Source organism: Eretmochelys imbricata, chromosome 1, assembly GCF_965152235.1.
Source record: "Eretmochelys imbricata isolate rEreImb1 chromosome 1, rEreImb1.hap1, whole genome shotgun sequence".
Lineage (NCBI taxonomy): Eukaryota > Metazoa > Chordata > Testudines > Cheloniidae > Eretmochelys > Eretmochelys imbricata.
The window spans coordinates 175,658,818-175,678,521 of record NC_135572.1 but is presented as its reverse complement, the minus strand read 5'-3'; the positions used below and the strand labels follow the sequence as shown (position 1 = coordinate 175,678,521).

At 37.5% G+C, this 19,704-nt stretch overlaps 1 protein-coding gene across 1 annotated transcript in view; it reads right to left on the bottom strand.

Moving 5' to 3' along the window:
* Positions 1–19,704, bottom strand: part of TMPRSS15 (transmembrane serine protease 15) — an 83,484-nt gene that overhangs the window by 41,838 nt on the left and 21,942 nt on the right. The window contains 6 exon segments of the mRNA XM_077815071.1: positions 2,220–2,361; positions 3,655–3,805; positions 6,295–6,400; positions 13,089–13,238; positions 14,378–14,515; positions 16,685–16,794. Of these exon segments, the coding sequence (XP_077671197.1) occupies positions 2,220–2,361; positions 3,655–3,805; positions 6,295–6,400; positions 13,089–13,238; positions 14,378–14,515; positions 16,685–16,794 (797 nt within the window).

The following is a 19,704-nucleotide window of genomic DNA, read 5'->3' as shown; positions in this document are numbered from 1 at the left end:
TCTCTTGTTTTCTGACATGAAATTTGTAATGAAATCAGTATCAGTACTAAACTTGCACAAAGTCTATTTTTGTAGTGCAATATTACTTTGAAGCACTCAGGACCTTTGACAGCTTAAAGACAAGATAGTTTTTAGTATGCCTTAGATACAGGAATGCTACAAGAAAGCAAACAAGATATGCTCATAATTTTCTACCATCCTGTGTCCTCAGAAAGCATGCTTTATTTTCACTGTGAAGGACAAGATGATCCGATCGGGGTGCTCACCATCAGTTCCATGCATTATATGTTACATGTTGGTCTTGATACTTTAGATATATGATTAAATTTAATATTTCAACTGTGCAGAAATGTTCATTTCTTGTGTAATGGCATAAGAAAAAGGATAAAACTCAGCTTTGGAAATGTGTTATAGATTTAAAACCAGGTCAGCACATGGCTGTCAGTGGTAAAACAGAATTCTTATACTGATTCCATCATCCCACAGATGGAACTGAGCAGTGTATTGGTCATTTATTTACCATTAGAACATCCTTCAACGTTCTTTTGCATTATTTCAAAAACTGGTGGAAGTTTACTCATGTGCTTCAATCTCAAAAACTTTCAACTTCTAATGCAGCTCAAATGGAAAAGGATGTATCCAGATTGAAATAGATTAAGATAGCTTCATCACACTGCTCCATGAACCAAGAATGATCCATGTTCTCACACTCAGTGAATACCATATTGCTAGATAATATTATTGAAAACTCACTGAGAATTTTACATAAATGAAGGCCTACAAAGCAAAGAACAAAACTAATTTATTATGGTGATTAAGATTAATTTGTTGTCCAAGTTTAACTTTGGACACAACCTTTCTTTTGAGCTTTCCTTTCCTCTTATATTTATTGCAAGGAAGGTTTAAAATTAATCTTTTATCATATAGTCAAAAAGTTTTAGTTTGCTTTCCATTACTGACCCTTTACATTTAGATGTGATGGGATTTTTAGTGGAATGTCAATATTAGTAAACAGTACTTTGTGTGATTGGAAACACAGCCAATAAATTACCCCCGTTATTTTAATTTAAGACCATCATTATTTACTATATGTTGCCAAGTTAGCAACTAGAAGGATTTATAAAGGACAGTAAATCCAGTATGAAACAGGATTCTCATGCACTTATTGTTCATTTCAATTATTTCAGACCTTCTGGGCACACATAAAGCTTTTTTTCTTTTAATTATCAAAATTCCCATGACTTTTTTTCCACAAAAAAATGCAAAAACATCTCCAAAACAAAATAAATTTTCACCATTTTTTGACCAGCTTCTACTCATATGTTTACTAAGGCACCTAGAAGGATCGGTGGGTCTAGCCCACTGAGTTAATATCAGATATATTGATTCTACACTGTGTTATATGCATGTTCTAAATACAAAGTTATGGTTGCATTAAAGAAAAAGAGTTTAAAAACCTGCAAACAATATAAATTCAGGAATTTTAAATCTCTGTGGTCTCCACACAATGTCTCCCTGTGAACTTTCCAGGAATGGTATAGACAGAGGAGTCTGGTGCACCAGAAAGGAGGTTTACAGCCACGGATTTTAATAGTTCATGAACTTTAAATTAAACTGTTGTTTGGGAGGAATATTTGGATAGTGCCCCTAAACTTGGGTGGTCCTGCCATGCTGGTATTTGACTCTAAAACCAGGCTTGGAACACTAGAGGCTTGCCCATTTGAACAAGAAAGTTACCTACCAAGCACAGAGTTTTCAGCTCTGTTAAAATACAGATGTAGATACACAGCCAGAGCTCCATGAAATTTTAGCCATGTAATCCCTTACTGATGTCAGTGTGTGGCATGGTCAAACCACCTGGTTATTCTGTATTGCTTTCAAAATGTAAAGTCTAATATGAACATTAAAATAAAATTCCAGGAAACCTCCCTTTCTACATATTTTTGAGATGGGATTAGAGTTCTTTAGTGGGCCTTAAAAATGTAAATGATTTATTCTTTGATACTTTCAAAATCTAGGCCCTGATCCTCAATGGGTGTAAATCAATATAACCCTATGCATATCAACAGAGCTTTGATGATATATGCCAGCTAAGATTTTGACCCCTGATTTGTAACTACAAACAAAGGTCTAAGTAATCAAAGAGTTGAAAATGTTTACAAACAAATATACTCATAGAAAATAAACATATATTGTACTTTACTTTAAAACTGACTTACTGGGAAGTGAAGGTGGAGTAGTGCTTGTTGGAACCAAAGTTGGTTCTGGATAAATGCTTTCCTTACACTGTCCACTTATCAGGCCAATGTCATCCAGGGCAATATCACTTTGACCTGGGTTTTTAAAGGCATCAATAATAACCTGAAATTCATGAAAAACACAAATTTAGAATGTAATGCTAAATGATCTAATGATCTGTGCCTTCTGAACAGATTTTCCCTTGTTTCATGCATTTTTTTAATTTCTACCATAATCTCTGGTCTGACATTCCATTGGTGAGTCACTAATGACAAGAGATAATTCCCCGCTAGAAAACTTTGTGAAACAGCGCTACCGAAGACTAGGTTGTGGTTCATGCTTACAAATGGAGAGATCCACTCATCTATACCCTATATATCAAATGAGTCAGAACACTGAATATGCAGTTCAATAATTTCATTATTTATTATAATGAAGTTTCCACACACAGAATCTGAAATCATTATGGTTCAAATTCTCTGCTGGCCTTAATTGGCTTATCTCCTTTGATTTATAAGGAGGTGAACTAGTTTAATCAGAAGAGAATTTGCTGTTGTTACTGTGCCCCAAACCTACTATTACCTCCAGCAGGCCTATTACCAAATATTAAGTGCTGGTGATCTGAACAGCCAAATGCAATATTCTTCATGGTGTTAAAGGGAAATCCAGGTTTCCTGGAAAACTGACTATACCCACATTACAAGAGCATTTGTTTGCTCAGATGGTAACTGCAATCATTAGCACTCTTTTCCAGAAGTGATTTTGCTCAAATGGCTGCTCATCCTCACCACCATAACAAGACTGGTCATCCCTAATACTTATGGAATGAATTTGTTGTCTAATTCAGAATAGCTGAAAAAACCTACCTAGAATAGTTCTACTAGAGAATAATTCCTTTTGATTTTTGATACAAGTAGAGTCATTTTTTTTACCTAGCTGGATATAAAAAAACATTTCTAAAACATTGGAAATTCCAATATATAATTATGTAATTAATTGGATGAACTACTTGGGAATCTAAAGTTTCTGGTCAAATCTCATTAGGGACAAATGCTTCATATGTTATTAACGATCAAGGTATTTCAACTTACAATCAGATTTGGATATGTTCTTAGATTTCCCTTGCTGTGACCAAGAGCTCTCTTTGGATATAAAGCTGGCTGTCCTCAGACAGCAGTAAGTCTCCCTGTCCTACCATAACAACAACAACAATTTAAACCCTAGAAAATACACAGTTCAGTTCTGAAGCCCCGGTCTTCTGCATACTAATAATTATTTGACAGTAAGTGTTAGTAGACAACAAAGGATATTACTTTGGCAGATGTGGAATACTGCAAACGGTTACAAAGGTTGATGGAAAATAAAGTGAAAGAGCGTTAGCTTCAAGTAATAAAAAAGAGTAATAGCTTAACAAACCTTAAAATTAGATGTTTCATTTAATGTTACTTGACCGTAATTCCAGTTGTTTCCATAATTTCCTTCTTTCTGGAAAACTGTCTTCTCCATGTTACTGCTATTCATGATGTTAATACTTAAACGATAAACGTTAGTACCATACATATGATACCTGGAGGGGAAATACCAAGATTTTATATTATCCTATCAGACTGGAATTCATCCATATGAGTGAATAAAAAGAAATATCATACTGAAAATACTAATTCAAGCTTTTCATTGCATAGCTTTACGAATTCAAGACAGGTCAAAAACTAAAAGGTTTTAATGTGTTTTCACCCAATAAATGCCCTCTGTAGGCCAGTGTCCCACTTGCCCCTGGGCCTGAGTCCCTCCTGGACCCCGGTGCCCCTTTCAGGCAGTACCCCCACAGATCTGGGTCTCCCCTCCCAAGGGAACCCCCACCCTCTATCCCCACCTCACTTCAGTCTATGGTCACTGCCAGTCATCAACTAGCCTCATTTCCTGGGCAGACTGAAGTGTATGTGCCACTCATCACCGGCAAGGGGGGTTTGGATCTGTTGCCTCTGCCTACCCTTGGGCTGCCCTCTGCAACCCCAGTACCTTTCTTTGGCCTTTAACAAGGCCCGCAGCCTGGCGGCGGGGGAGGGGAGGGGAGGGGAGGGGAGGGGAGGTTCCAGGCCGAAGCTCCTCTGCCCTTCCCTGAGCCCTGCTTAGCTCCTAGCAGCCAGGCCCATCCCTCTCCACATCTAGAGAGAGAGTATCTGTGCTTCTGGCCCACTACCCTCTTATAGGGGCCAGTTGGGGCCTGATTGCACTGGCTACAGCTGTGGCTGCTTTCCCCATCAGCCCAGCTTTTCTCTGGCACAGCCCTCTCCTGGGCTGCTTTAAGCCCTTCCAGGCAGGAGTGGGGTGACCACCCCACTACACCCACGTTATAGTAGCTCCATCTAGGTTGTATTTCCCTAATTTGTTTAAGAGAAGGTCACGCAAGACAGTATCAAAAGCCTTACTAAAGTCAAGATAAACCACATCTACCAATCCCCCACATCCATAAGGCTTGTCAAAAAAGCTGTTAGATTGGTTTGAGATAATTGTTTCTTGACAAAACCATGCTGACTGTCACTTATCAACTTATTATCTTCTAGATGTTTGCAAATTGATTGCTTAATTATTTGCTACATTATCTTTCCGAGTAATGAAGTTAAGATGACTGGTCTGTAATTCCCCAGGTTGTCTTTATTCCCTTTTTTATAGAATGACACTATTTTTGCCCCTTTCCAGTCCTCCAGAATATCTCACCTTTTTCATGACTTTTCAAAGATAACTGAGGAAATATATGAACCATTAGCAATTAACTCCTTGAGTATTCTAGAATATATTTCTTCGGGGCCTAGTGACTTGAAGACATCTTACTTGTCTAAGTAATTTTTAACTTGTTCTTTCCCTATTTTTAGTCTCTAATCCTACCTCATTTTAACTGGCATTCATTAAGTTAGATGTCCAATTACTACTAAACTTTTTGGGGAAAACTGAGAAAAAAAAGTCTTTCAACACTTCTGCCATTTCAAATTTTCTGTTATTGTCTCCTCCCCACATTGCGTAATTGGCCTACCTTGCCCTTGGTCTTCTTTTTGCTTCTAACATATTTGTAGAATGTTTTCTTGTTACCTTTTATGTCTCTAGCTAGTTTAATCTCATTTTATGTGTTGGTCTTTCTCATTTTGTCCCTACATACTTGGGTTATTTGTTTATATTCAGACTTTGTAATTTGACCTAATTTCCACTTTTTGTACACTTTTTTGAGTTTCAGAAAATTGAAGATCACCTGGTTAAGCTAGGGTGGTCTCTTGTCATACATCCTATCTTTCTTATTCAGTCTTATTCAGTTGTTTATTGATATTTTCAGTGGAAGTTTTGCACTTGAGTAAGGATTAGTGACCAGTACATTTAACTGATTCTTAATCTGAATTCTCCATTAAAATCAACAATGGTCCCAAACGAGACCTTTTGGGACTGGATTTTAGGCTGTATTAGAAACAATAGGATAAAAGACATTTTATTTTGAAGGCAATTAAATACTGAATATTTGTCATAGAATTCTAATATAACAAATATCACCCTTAATAATCCTTGGTATACTCTAGTTTTTATTTCAAACAAGACAGAAAACCTAAACCAGAGAAGAAACTGTACAAGGATAACATAACTTTTTCTTAATTACCTGGCTACTCTCTTCCTTGTGAGCTGGTTTTATCGCCAAACCATAGGACCTGATCCAAAGCTCACTGAAGTCAATGAAAGATTCCCATTGACTTCTGTGGACTTTGGATCAAGGCCCGTGTTGGAATTTCTTATGGAACTGGATAGTTAGAAAACTGGAGTGAAATCCTAACTTCACAATTCCCATTGACTACAACACGGCCAGGATTTCACCACAGGAATCTCTAGTTTGTCCTGGAATCCAAACTCTTTGTAGAACTGTGCTGCACTCCTGCTGCTGCATGGTCAAGCCAGGTTCTAGACTTTGAACCAACTGACCAAATAATTTATGACAAAAATACATTTACATATGATATCATTCTTAATTAAAAGGTGATATTTAGCAATTATATAACTTGCAGATGCTTTCTAACATACCAAAAACTTAGACAGAATTGATCTGAAGCCGGAACTAAAGGCAAGCTAAAAAGCCGAACTCTCTCCTGTCTTGCTGTAAATCCTGTGGGTGTTGAAATATAAAATCCTGTAAAACAATAAATATCTTTCATTGGCTATCAAGTTGATAAAGTTTGATGATGACACTAAATTATTATAGTCAATAAAAAGAATCTGGTTAGTAAAAAATATCAGAAACAGCAGTGTTAACTGCAGATACAGCGAAATACATGGGAAGAGTGGGGAATGTCACAATAACAGGTGAAAATGTATGTGTAAAGTTATGCATGTTGGTAAGCAATAGTTTTAAAACTTGTACATTTTAATGGGCTCTTAACCTACAAAATGACTGAGCAACTACTCAAGGGGTGAAAATCTGGTCCCATTGAAGTCAATGGGAATTTCACCAGGTGGGGCAGGATTTAATCCAAGGAGTTTATAGTGAATGAATCAAAGTCTGCCCTTATGACAATTGTACAGGCTTTTGGAGGGAGATTATTTCCCGCTCCGTGCCCTCCATACCACTCCGAACCCTTCATACCATAATGGGATATGGGTGGGAGGAAAAAAGATTGGGACAATAAGTCTTAGGTGGAAGCAACATCAACATGAAACATACATTGTTTGGTAATGTGTTTGCTAGAGTTGTCTACATTAATTCGTTGAGGCTAGGAGCTCAAACTTTCTTTTGCAATGTAAAAATGCTAAATGGGGTAAAATTAAGTGGAGAAACAGTTTCATTTCAGATCAGAAAGACAATGTTAGCCACAGAATTAAGAGTCCTAAAGGTGAAATTCTGGTTCCAAGAAAACTTACAGATGCCAGGATTTCACCTTTGTTATATAGATGTTTCATGTCTGCAAGATTCATTAAAATACATAAAAGATTGGTTTGTAGAATGAAATCCAAATCAGGTTGTTCATTTCTGTATTGATTTAGAGATGCTCATAATCATAGATTAGTAGAATCTAAGTCCACTGTAATCATCTAATCTGACCTACTGTATAACACAGGGCATAGAACGTCCCCTCCAAAATCCCTAGAGAATATCTTTTAGAACAACATCTAATCTTGATTTTAAAATTGCCAGCAATGGAGATTCTGCAACAACCCAAGGTAAATTGTTCCAATGATTAATTACTCTCACTGATAAAAATTTATACCTTATTTACACCTTTGTCCAGTTTTAATTTCCAGATATTGGATTGTGTTATACATTCCTCTGCTGGATGAAGACCCCACTATTGAATACTTGTTCACCATGTATGTTAATCAAATCATCCCTTAACCTTCTTGTGTTAAGATAAATAGATTGAGCTCCTTGAGTCTATGCACAGAAGACATATTTTCTAATCCTTTTAATCACTCATGTGGTTCTCCCCTCTACAATTTCTCAACATCCTTCTTGAACTCTGGACACCAGAACTGGACACAATATTCCAGCAGCGATTGTACCAGTGCCGAATAAAGAGAGAAAATAACCTCTCCACTCCTACTCAAGATTTCCCTTTTTATGGATCAACAGAACCTTTTAGCCACAGAGCTGCACTGGGAGCTCATGTTCATATGATTATCCACCATGATGTCCGAATCTTTTTCAGAGTCACTTCTTCCCAGGATAGTGTCCCCATCCTTTAAGTATGGCATACATTCTTTGTTACCAGATGTATACATTTACATTTACCCGTATTAAAAACCATTGCCTATTACCCAGAATGGGCAGGGATGTGTCCCTAGGCTCTGTTTGTCAGAAACTGGGAATGGGTGATAGGGCATGGATAACTTGATGATTACCTGCTCTGTTCACTTCATCTAGGCCACCTGGTATTGGCCACCGTTGAAGACAGGATACTGGGATAGATGGACCTTTGGTCTGACCCAGCATGGCCATTCTTATGTTGTTATTGCTTCAGCCCAGTTTACAAAGCAATCCAAGTTGCTCTGAATCAGTGACCCGTCCTCTTCATTATTTACGACTCCCCCAGTTTTTGTGTCATCTCCAGATTTTATCAATGATGATTTCATGTATTTTTCCAGATCATTGATAAAAATGTTAAATAGCATTGGGCCAAGAATCAATCCCTGCAGGACCCTATTAGAGACACAACCTTTTGTAGATAATTCCCTATTACAATTACATTTTGAGACCTATCAGAGTTAACCAGCTTTTAATACATTTAATGTGGGTCATGTTGATTTTATATCACTCTAGTTTTTTTAATTAAAATGTCGTGTGGCACCAAGTCAAATGCCTTACAGAAGTCTAAATATATTACATCTACACTATTACCTTTACTAACCATACTTGTTAATTTCACCAAAAATGATGTGGTTAGCTTGACAGGATCTATTTTCCATAAATTCATGTTGAATGGCATTAATCATATTCATCATCATCATGATCATCACGTTCCTATTACACCTCTGGCGTTTAGGGCAGTGACGAAGCTCCTCCACTCCAATCTGTTTCTGGCAAGTCTTTCAATGGTTCCCCAGCTGTGCCCCAGGTTTTTCAGCTTGTCTTCCACAGCTCTTTGCCATGTTGTTTTTGGGCTGCCTCATTTTAGCTTGCCCTCAGGTGCCCATCTTATTGCCACTCTGGTGATGGAATCAGTTTCTCTTTGAAGCACATGACCAATGTGCTCTGAAGCTCCAACACCTCCTGGCAATTATGGTTCTCAAAACCTCTTGGATGCACTGTGTCAACAGATCTTGGTTTGAGATTGTTCTGGGCCAAAAGATACAAAGGATTTTTCTGAGGCAGGTTGTGTGGAAAGAAGACAGTTTGGACATGTCATACTTTCTCATTCCCCAGCATTCTTCACTATAAAGTAATGTTGAAAGTATGCAGCTCTGATAAATCTTGAGTTTGGTTTTGGTTTTGTGTGTTGATGATTTCCAGACTGTGTTTAAGCTCCTGAAGGTATTCCTGGCTTTATTGATTTTTTTCCGGATGTCCTGGCTTGTTCCACTGTCCTGGCTGATGGTGCTGCCCAAGTATGTGAATGTTTCTACATTGGCGAGAACATAATCCTCTATCCGTACTGATGATGGCGAGGAAATATTAAATGTCATGATATCTGTCTTATTGTGGTTGATTTTCTGTCCAATTTGTTGGCTAAAGGTATTGAGTCGAGTTGTTTTTTTCTTGTATATGGTGTTGGGTATGTGATAGAAGAACAAGATCATCTGCAAGTCCAGGTTTCAAAGGATGAGAAGGGTGTCCATTTAATGTCTCTTGGCATGTCTTCTGTTATACGCTGCATTACCCAGTTGATGGCAACGTTGAACAGGATTGCAGACATGAGACACCCTTGACGTACTCCTGTTTTGACTTCAAAACTGAGTTTACTGTGATCAACACTGCATGTAAAGTTGAAATAAAAGCTTTTGATGATGTTGATTATATGGAAAGGGATTCCATATGCCTGCAGAATGCACCATAGGCTGGTCCTGTGAATGCTATCGAAAGCCTTCTCAAAGTCTATGAAGTCTATGTAGAGCTGCCATTGCCATTCTAAGCATTGTTCTATTATGTTTCATAGAGTGAAAATCTGGTCTGTGCATCCATGCACTTTCTAAAAACCAGCTTGCTCTATTCTGAGAACGCTATCGACTGCCTCTAATATATGCTGGACTATGATTTTACACAATACTTTGCTTGGCACAGATAAAAGTGTGATACCATGCCAGTTATTACAATCACTGAGTGTTCCTTTCTTTGGTATCTTCACTTCATTTCACTTCACCCATTGGTCCACTCATCCAGCACTTTTTCCCTTTTCCAGACTGATGTAAATAGAGGTGCCAGGATAGATGCTGCTAACTTAGGATTTACCTTGAACAATTCTGCATTTAAGTTATCCTTGCCAGGAGCTTTCCCATTTTTTAAGGATTTGATGGCTTGAATGATCTCTTCCTTATTTGGGGTGTCTGTGTTGATATCAAGTTCTTCTTCTGCCTCCTGGATGTTTGCTTCCTCTTTAGGTAGCTACCTGTTCAACAATTCTTTGAAATGCTCTGTCCAGCACATTTCTTGTTCTTTTTCAGTTGTTAGTAGGTGTCCTTGTTTGTTCCTGATGAGAGTGTTTGTTGGTGTTTGCCATTTACCACTGATAAGCTGCTTCATTTTGTAGACAGTTCCTTGTTCACCACAAGCAGCTGCATCCTCTGCTTGTGTTGCCAGATAATGAATATAATGTCATTTGTCTGCTCTTACAAGGCGTTTGACCTCCCGATGTGTCTTGCTATACGGCTTGCGGTATTTGTCCTTTAGCTTTTGGGATTTTGTGTCTACAACTTTTTTCTTCTGGGCTAGTCTGGTTTCTATGGTGTTCCCTGTGCTGGGTGTAATCCACTCATTCCTTCTCTTCTGCCTGTAGCTGGCTTCACTGTCTGCAAGTGCTTGAAACCTGTTCTTTAACTGCAGAACAAAGGCTTTCTGTATTTCAGGGGACTTGTCAATGTCATAATGTCTATGTCCCTTGTTTGGCGGACCCACACTTCTCAGCTTTAGCTTGATGGAGGCTGTCACAAGGTGGTGGTTGCTGCCAACATCTGCACCCCTTCTCACTTTCCCATCTGTCAGTGAGCACTGCCATTTGCCATTGATCATGATATGGTCAACCTGGTTCTTATCTCTGCCATTTGGAGAACACCATGTCAGCTTGTAAATTTCACAATGTTGAAATAGGGTTCTGCCAATGACTAAGTCTTTCATATTACAGAAATCAACTAGCTTCTCTCCATTTTCATTCATGATGCCACACCCATATCTTCCCATTGCGCTGTCATTTTTTGTGTTGTCCTTACCGACCTTGGCATTCAGGTTTCCCATGACAATAGTTAGGTCATAGCATGGTACTCTCTATAACTCCACCTGTAGTGTAAGGTAGAATTTTTCCTTTACTTCTTCATCACTTCATTTGTCAGAGGATAGAATTGAACCAGGGTGATATTATTATGTTTCCCTTTCAGTCTGGCTCTCATAAGTCTGCTGCTGATGGACTTCCATTCAAGCAGGTAATGCTCTACTACCTTCTTCAAAAGGATGGCAACACGCCTCATGGTGTTGTCCATCATCCCATCCAGAATACAGCAAAGTTTCTCCCGAGGCTGCTGTTAAGCTTCCTGATGCAATCCATCGGCTCTTGCTGACACCCAGGGTGTATAAGCTGTAGCATTTAATCTCTGCTGTGACCTGGGCTAGCTTCCCTGTTTCGTACATTGTCCGTACATTCCAAAAACCAAGTCTGTTTTTGTCTTGGTGTTGAGCACTTCAGTCTTCATGCCAGTGGCTTCCTTTTGGTTTTCACCACTGGCAGCCATATGGGTCATTGACTCCTCCAGGCTATCACACACAGTAAAGGTCAATTTTTCCATCGCTGTTTCCATAACATATTTTGTTTTTTTTACGGGACAAGGTTGTTAGCCCTGTGCCTAACCCCCAACCTGGAGGACCAGGGTGTCTGTTTTGTCTGGTCCCTCCCCCACAGACCAATCTGGCATGGTTGAACCCACCAGAAGCAAAAAGCCCTTGCAGACACAGACTCTGGGGATCATTAGGGCATGCAAGCTGTCTCACCATGACAAGGCATGGACACCAGAGGACCTTCCTTTAATTATTTATTAATCAAGTCCCATATCAGCCACTCCATGATCCTCAACAATATTGAAAAGGTTTTCTTTAGAAGTAGGTGAATGAGAGATGAAATGGAAACAAGTCATCCCTATTTTGAAAATGTCTGCAAATATTTCAAGCAATGCACTTCTTTCTGATCCTTGGTTCATTAATTCTCTGAGCAATCTGAATCAATTTGGGAAACATGTCTAATAATACACATAATTTTTCTTTGGTGCTTGTGCTGTTTATATGTATTATTATGTAGCATGCATCATTTTGGCATGAGGAATGGCACTGTATAATACAATATGATGTGAAGAAAGTGAGGTGAGATTTAAGTCTAATTTAAGTTGAAAGTAAATCTTTTCTAGTGTACGTTTGAAGTATTATGCTGATTTGGTTCTGAGGCTTGTTGAATGTGTATTATCTCTTTTGCTTTTTTTTGGAGAGAAGCGAACAAAACAGAACATTTTTAATATCTGTGTATAATGATGCCAGCTCATATGTTTACATCAAACTGAGGCAGTAGAAATCTGAAAGTTGAATAATGGCAATATTGCATCTAAGAACTGTCAGTTTAGATCTAGTGAGGTGAAAGAGGAAACATCTAGAATAAATGAAAAATTCAGAGTTGAAAATCACTGTCAAATGTTTTACTAAATGAATTCTTTGTTATTTCAACTGATCTGGCATGCAGAATTTGAGAATGAAAATAAGATACTGTTCTCAACACTGATTAGGGAGTGTACATTTATGTATTACAGTCAGATGAATACTTTATACCAAATAATGTATTAGGCAATTTTGCCTCTTTTTCTATAAGTAACGTGTATTTCAGCAGATTACAATTATCTGTATTTAATTAATGGCTGAATAAATTCTGAATAATTCTCAGTCTCACAAACAGTTTGTTGTGATTATTCAAAGTGAAATTCAAACTACATTGATTAGCATTGATTGGGTGACAGATCATATGGGGATATTTTTGTTTTCCCATTGAATAAGCATATACTTCAGATTCAGTTTTCTAGGATGAGTATTCACAATTACTAATTCAAAATTTGCAGCCCATGAATATTCTCCAATTGTTTAAAATTAACTTTTTTCTTTGGATGTTCCTCCTATTAAACTCTTTCCTATAATTTGTTCTTACCTGACAAATTGCCGTATGTATGATCATAATCAGGGCCAGACATAAAGGGAAAGGTAGGCCCACTAATTCTCTCCCATTCACTATCATCTTCTAAACTTTGAATCCAGTAACAAAAGCCATCTTCAAAATTGCAGTTAATTTTTTCATTATCTGTGAATAATATTAGATAAGAACGTAAGAGTGATGGTTTCATCAGCATGTCCAACTGTGCATTTCTATGAAAAAACAGTTTGAATTTTTAAGAGTGCCTTTGAGGACTGCAACATATGGCTATTTTTGATTCACTCCTCTCAGGAGCAACATTATAAAGTTAAAACAGTATATATGTTTTCCTAATAAGCCTAAACTCCTTTATGTGCTGCAGTATCCCTGGAGTTGACACTAAGTGCTCAGGCACTTAAGAATTCCTTTGATGCTCCACAGGTCAACAATATCCCATTCTCTTTTCTTCTGCTTTCTCTGTGTTCACTCCAGCATTGTTCCTTTTGAAGGCTTCCACAATTCTTTTTCTTTCCCACAATATCTTGCTCAATATTATTCCTCTTGTCTTCTGGCCATCATACTTTCTATTGCAGCTCACATCTTATGCAAGGGTTCCCAGAGCACAGGAATCTTGGCCAGACAGCTGCCTCGTGTAGCCATATTCTCCCCCAGGGTCATGCCCTCCTCACCCCCATTACTCAAAATGTAGCATCCTAGATGGCAGCCACCTGTCCAGCCTATGTCTAATTTTTCCCCTGAATATCTGGAAACACCTAACCTTAACTCATGTAGTTGTCCTTCATTTGTCACAAACAGATTGGCTACAAACAGATTTTCTTCCAGTATTTCTACTGACTGAAGCTGATATGCTCCTCCATTTGCTTTAACTGTTCTAGGACCATCACTCATTGCAATGAGTTAGGACACCAGTAACTCCACAGTTTAATTCACCCTCAAGTGAGCAGATACTGAAGAACAAATGGTAACGCCAATGATTTTCAATTGCTTATTCTTAAAAATATTTCTTATGATGTATCCCCGAGCTTTAATTTTTATTAAACCTGTAATATAAATAATATCATAATGCCTTGATACTACAATCAGTTCCACGTAGGCCAATCTTAAGGCTCATGTTGAAGTAAATGGAGCTTCGAAGAAGCAGAAGGATCCACCCAGTTGCAGAACTGGGCCATAAAATGTAGCAGTTCATTGCTCTCAACATCTCCACTTTCTCCCTTTATCAAACACAAAATACAGATTCATCAGCCTTTGCTGTTGAGAAATAACAAAGGACAAAAGACACTTACTGCTTAGCTCACTGGTACTAAAAATGGTATATGTTGCATTGAATCCATTATAATTTTCAGAATAATCTGTAATAAACTCTGCGGTAGCCTCATCAGAAAAAATGTAAACTGTTCCAGGATTTGTCCCCCAGAGCGAAGCTAAGAATAAATAAATAAAAAAGCAACTGTCAATTACAGAAGGTAATTCGATGTCACTTAAAATGAGTGGTGCTATTATAAAAAGAGAGTGAGTCTGACTGTTTTTTTCAATTCTGAATAAATCCCTCTTTGCAGAAGTGGTGGCTCTATCTAAAAAAACAAACAAAACAGCATTTTTCTAATTAGCTAAAATATAATTATTTTTGTGAGGTCCCTCAGATCTGCACATCCATCTTACTTTAATTTCAGCACAGATACCAGCTAGTGAATGACTGTAACTAAACTGTTTGTGCTTTAATTGTATTTTGTAATATCTAACTATTCACATATTTCAGAGTAGCAGCCGTGTTAGTCTGTATTAGCAAAAAGAAAAGGAGTACTTGTGGATGAATGCATCTGATGAAGTGAGCTGTAGCTCACAAAAGCTTATGCTCAAATACATTTGTTAGTCTCTAAGGTGCCACAAGTACTCCTTTTCTTTATTCACATATTAGCTCTTCAACTTCACACTTATTTCCCTCTAAATATTCTGGAGTTTTTGATACATGTATAAACTCCAAACCCCTAAGACCAGAAGGTCGACTACATGATTTCATTACTTGAGCTTACCTCCATGGTTTGGTAATTAATACTTTTATTTTTAGAATCAAAGAACTTTAAATACACTATGATTACATTGTAGTTTAATTTTCTTAATAATGTATACATCATAAAAGTATGAAAAAATAACAAAAGCAATTACAGTGTAGTCAAAAATCACATATGATTGTGAGTTCTAAAATTTATTTATGAAACTAATGGGGTAATACAATAAGTAACTTAGTCATGTAGTTAGCCTCCTGGTTATCAGCATGAGCCAATACCCAAATGTGGTCAGTGGAAGGACTCAAATTAACTTCAGTTGGCATTGGGTCAGGTCCTATTTTATGAGTCACTGCATTATAATATATCCAAGGGGAGGCAAATCCTGGACTCCCAGTTTCCATTATTAAGTGGAGTTTAGGCTAGGCTCTCTTTCTCTCTCAATTTTTAGACAATTTCATACAGTTAGCAAGTGTGCGCTCTGCTGCAGAAGAACTTTTTGCCCATTTTAATTCTATAAATCTTTAAAAATATGTCAAAATGATAATTAAAAACTAGAATGACATAGATATGTATAGGTTTCAGAGGAGCAGCCATGTTAGTCTGTATTCGCAAAAAGAAAAGGAGTACTTGTGGACCTTAGAGACTAACCAATTTATTTGAGCATAAGCATAAACATGCATCTGATGAAGTGAGCTGTAGCTTATGAAAGCTTATGCTCAAATAAACTGGTTAGTCTCTAAGGTGCCACAAGTACTCCTTTTCTTTTTATAGATATGTATGTACCAAATTCTTCCCTTCCATAGTTTTTTCCTTCTGAGTGGAATGGAAACTCTGTGTGGAAATCCCTTGTAATTCTTCCTTCATGGGACATGCAGTGCCCCTTGGAAGAGACCAAGGTTCTATCCCCTTGATCTACAGATTTTGGAGAGAGCTAGTGGTGGTAACATGCATTAAGGTGTCCAATGCCTTTATACTACCACCAGACCTTTTCCCCAACCATTCCTTCACCTCCTGGGAAGCACAGCTGCTGCAGAAGCAATACTACAAAGGGATCACCCAATTGAAGCTTCCTGATCCTCCACTAAGGAACCATGTGTGTATAAGGGTGAGGTGAGATAATGTCACACAGACAGAATTTCACCTTTCTTCACTATATATCCCCTTCTCCATCCAGACACTATTTGTAGCGCACATTTCCCTTCACTTACAAAGACAAAGACTATAATGATAAGGAAACCTCCCAACTTTTTCTCTAAATATATATTAAAACCCCGCATCAAAAGTTGCTTAAATGGGTTTATTCAAGTAAAATACAGGTAGAATCTCACTTCTTTAAAATAGGACACAGTGGTAAATAGTATGCATTGGTGATCTTCAGATTTACTTAGACCATAAGCCAAATAAAGCATTAAAAAGTGACTCTCTCCTTTGTATCTTAGAACAACATTTAGCAAGCCACTTTAAATGAGTAAGCAAATATATTTAGATCAGAAATCTTCAAAGAAAAAGGTAATCTGGACAACTATATGCATGTATTTGAGTCACCTCAAAAATAATAATGACTGAAAAGTAATCTTGCCTTACCTCTTAAAATCTTGCTTGGTCCTGTACCTTCATAAATATTTAAAATGTCCGCATATTGTTGGGTATCAAAGGAAGTGAAGTTTAGTTTAATGGATAATCCTTGATTTGTACTAAAATAACAAAAAAAACAAAAGAAAAAAAGTAAGATTATATCCTTCAGTAATTTTCCTTGTCTGTAGTAAATGAACTGTTCGTATGAAGACTGTTTAATGGATAGTGCAGAAAAATTATGGGAATTGCATTATCAGCTTTTCTAATCTGTGCTAATCATGGTGAAATTTTAGATGAAGCATTACACTTTGTACAATAGCAAAAGAGAACAGATGGGAAGCCTCTTCACCTGTGGAAACTGTAGGAAACAAACCTCACTTAAGCAACTGCTTAATTGATTATCCAGACCACCTTTTTTAAGGTTCTCTTAATTTTGATTGCTTAACTAAAGAAATGGACTCGAGAGTTGAATTTTAGTTTATAGATTTTTATTAAATATCCTTGCCAGTAGCAACTAATATTATAGGATATAGGAAGACAAAACTAGTGTTGAATTATGATTTGGATAACACAAACTAAAAAATTGGTTGATATAACCATTCAGGTTTTCAGAATCAAATTAAACAACCACAATAGAAAATAATATTTATCCTCAATTACTACCTTGGGAAGGTGATTTAGTTTAGATATTTGATTCAGAGTCCCTCAGAACAGGGCCCCCCTTGAGTCATTTGTTTCTCAATTCCGATGTTGCTAACAGAGAGGAAAAAACAATCCAAAGCTAGATCACAACACAGTTTTATCAGTTACTTTCATAACAATTCACCAACATCTCTTTCCCAATGGATCTATAGTAGTCAACTCTTATTATCTATTTCCCAATTAATTATATTAGCCCCAGGATTTAACTAACACTCCTAACCATCTAACAAACTCATACCTTTATGACAAACTGTACAGACTGAGTGTAGTACAAGAAGCTTGTACACTTGGTCTCATTTTATGTCTGTATACACCTAGAATTTAAAAGGCAGTATGCAACCATTCACTATGGTAGCTGAATGCACATTTCTTTTACAATCTTAGTTAACAACAGAAACGTTTTCATTTCTAAAACTACTTTACAATAATCTTGACTAGAACCTGTTACAAAATAGGGACACACACACTATAACTCTGACAATCCTTAAAGCACATATACAAGCATGTACACATCCTTACTATGTAGGTACCTAGTTTCAGGAAGTGGTCAATTGACTAATTTGGGTCATCACCTAAGAGAAAGTCTGTATCACCTGATCTTTGCTTAGTGGTCAGCTTTTTAGTTCAGTTTTCATTCACAGTAGGTGTTCACTTTGCAAACACAGATGGAGCAAAAGACAAACACAACCATAGTTTTTCCCCAGTGCGCTAGTAGGCAACCAGAATTGCTGGAAAATAGAAACATTCAGTTAATGATTTCTATCTGAGAGAGATACTTAATGTCACCAGGAGGAGTCCCTGGTGGCTGGTCCAGGACCTTAGTCTTCTCTGGTCCAGAGGTCTTTGGCTTTCAGGAAGTGATGTACTGAAAGAGATAGGCCCTTTGATCCCATTTCTGCTGGGTGGTTCAACTTTATCCTTTTCTTGGAGGTGCTGGAATGGACCAATCAGATGGTGACCCATACTACTTCTGAATATTAGAAATGGCCAACCAAAATAAGAGTTCTCATCATCCTCTCAGGGAACGAGACATAAGCTTTTGAGTTCTTGCAACTGGGATTGGGATTTTCCAGGCGCTTTATGAAACATGCTTTGTTACACCAGTTTGTGTACAGCAAGTTAGGTCATAGCTGTTGGTGCAACCAACTTGAGTTGTATCTTGAACACTAGCTTCACTAGCTTTGCAGTTATGCCTGCTCAAGTTGCAGCTTCTCCAGCAACTCTCTGCTAGCCGCTGAAATCTCCAAAGTTCATATCATTTATACAAAGTCCCTCCATATTCTTTGATACTCTTTAAACTTGTTATAACAGTCCATTATACAATGCAAAATCAGTTCAAGAACTGTTGTTCTCCAACAGGTCAAAACAGCGGTATAAATCTTCCATTTCTGTTCTTCTTTCAACAACAATGGTGAGACCTTGGTATGTATGGCTGAGCTGAGCCCATGCATTATATATAACCAGTTACATTTCTGATTATTCTACTCTGTGCTCAAGTGTCCTTATAAACTCACTGTTTGGTTTCAATTTCTTTTATTTATTGTCTCTCTCACTGCAGGTGTATTTCACTAGCTTGACAGCATAAGCATGCTTGATTGCAAACATTAGGCTTATTTTATCACTTAAGCTAAAATTGATCAGTATGAACACAACCACTTTCTTTCCTAACAATACCACCCATGAATAAACCCTGTCATTAAAGTCTTCAATATTTTGCCCAAAACTGTATCACCTATAGTTGCCTTTCCTTTTATATACATATTAATCATAATATTAGATTTAATCCAGTTTCCTATTTCACTGCTGTATCTGGCACATCATATAATATCAATGTTTGATGTTAAATACATTTTTCATTCACTCATTTATTCATTCACAGACAGGAAAAAGGGGAAGTCTCTTTAGCTCCATCAGTGGTACACTCTTGCAAAAGGCTACAGCAACTTCACTCAGGGCACAGTCAACCTGTGCAACTCCTTGTGAAGGTTAGGACTATAACAGGGTTTAAAAGAGAACTGGATAAATTAATGGAGGTTAAGTCCATTAATGGATATTAGCCAGGATGGGTAAAGAATGATGTCCCTAGCCTCTGTTTGTCAGAGGGTGGAGATAGATGGCAGGAGAGAGATGACTAGATCATTATCTGTTAGGTTCACTCCCTCTGGGGCACCTGGCATTGGCCACTGTCCGTAGACAGTATCCTGGGCTGGATGGACCTTTAGTCTGACCCAGTATGGCCATTCTTATGTTCTTATGTTACTCTGATTTTTCTCAAACTATTGAAGAAACCTAGGTGTTAGACCTTGAGTTTTTATTCTCTTGGCCAT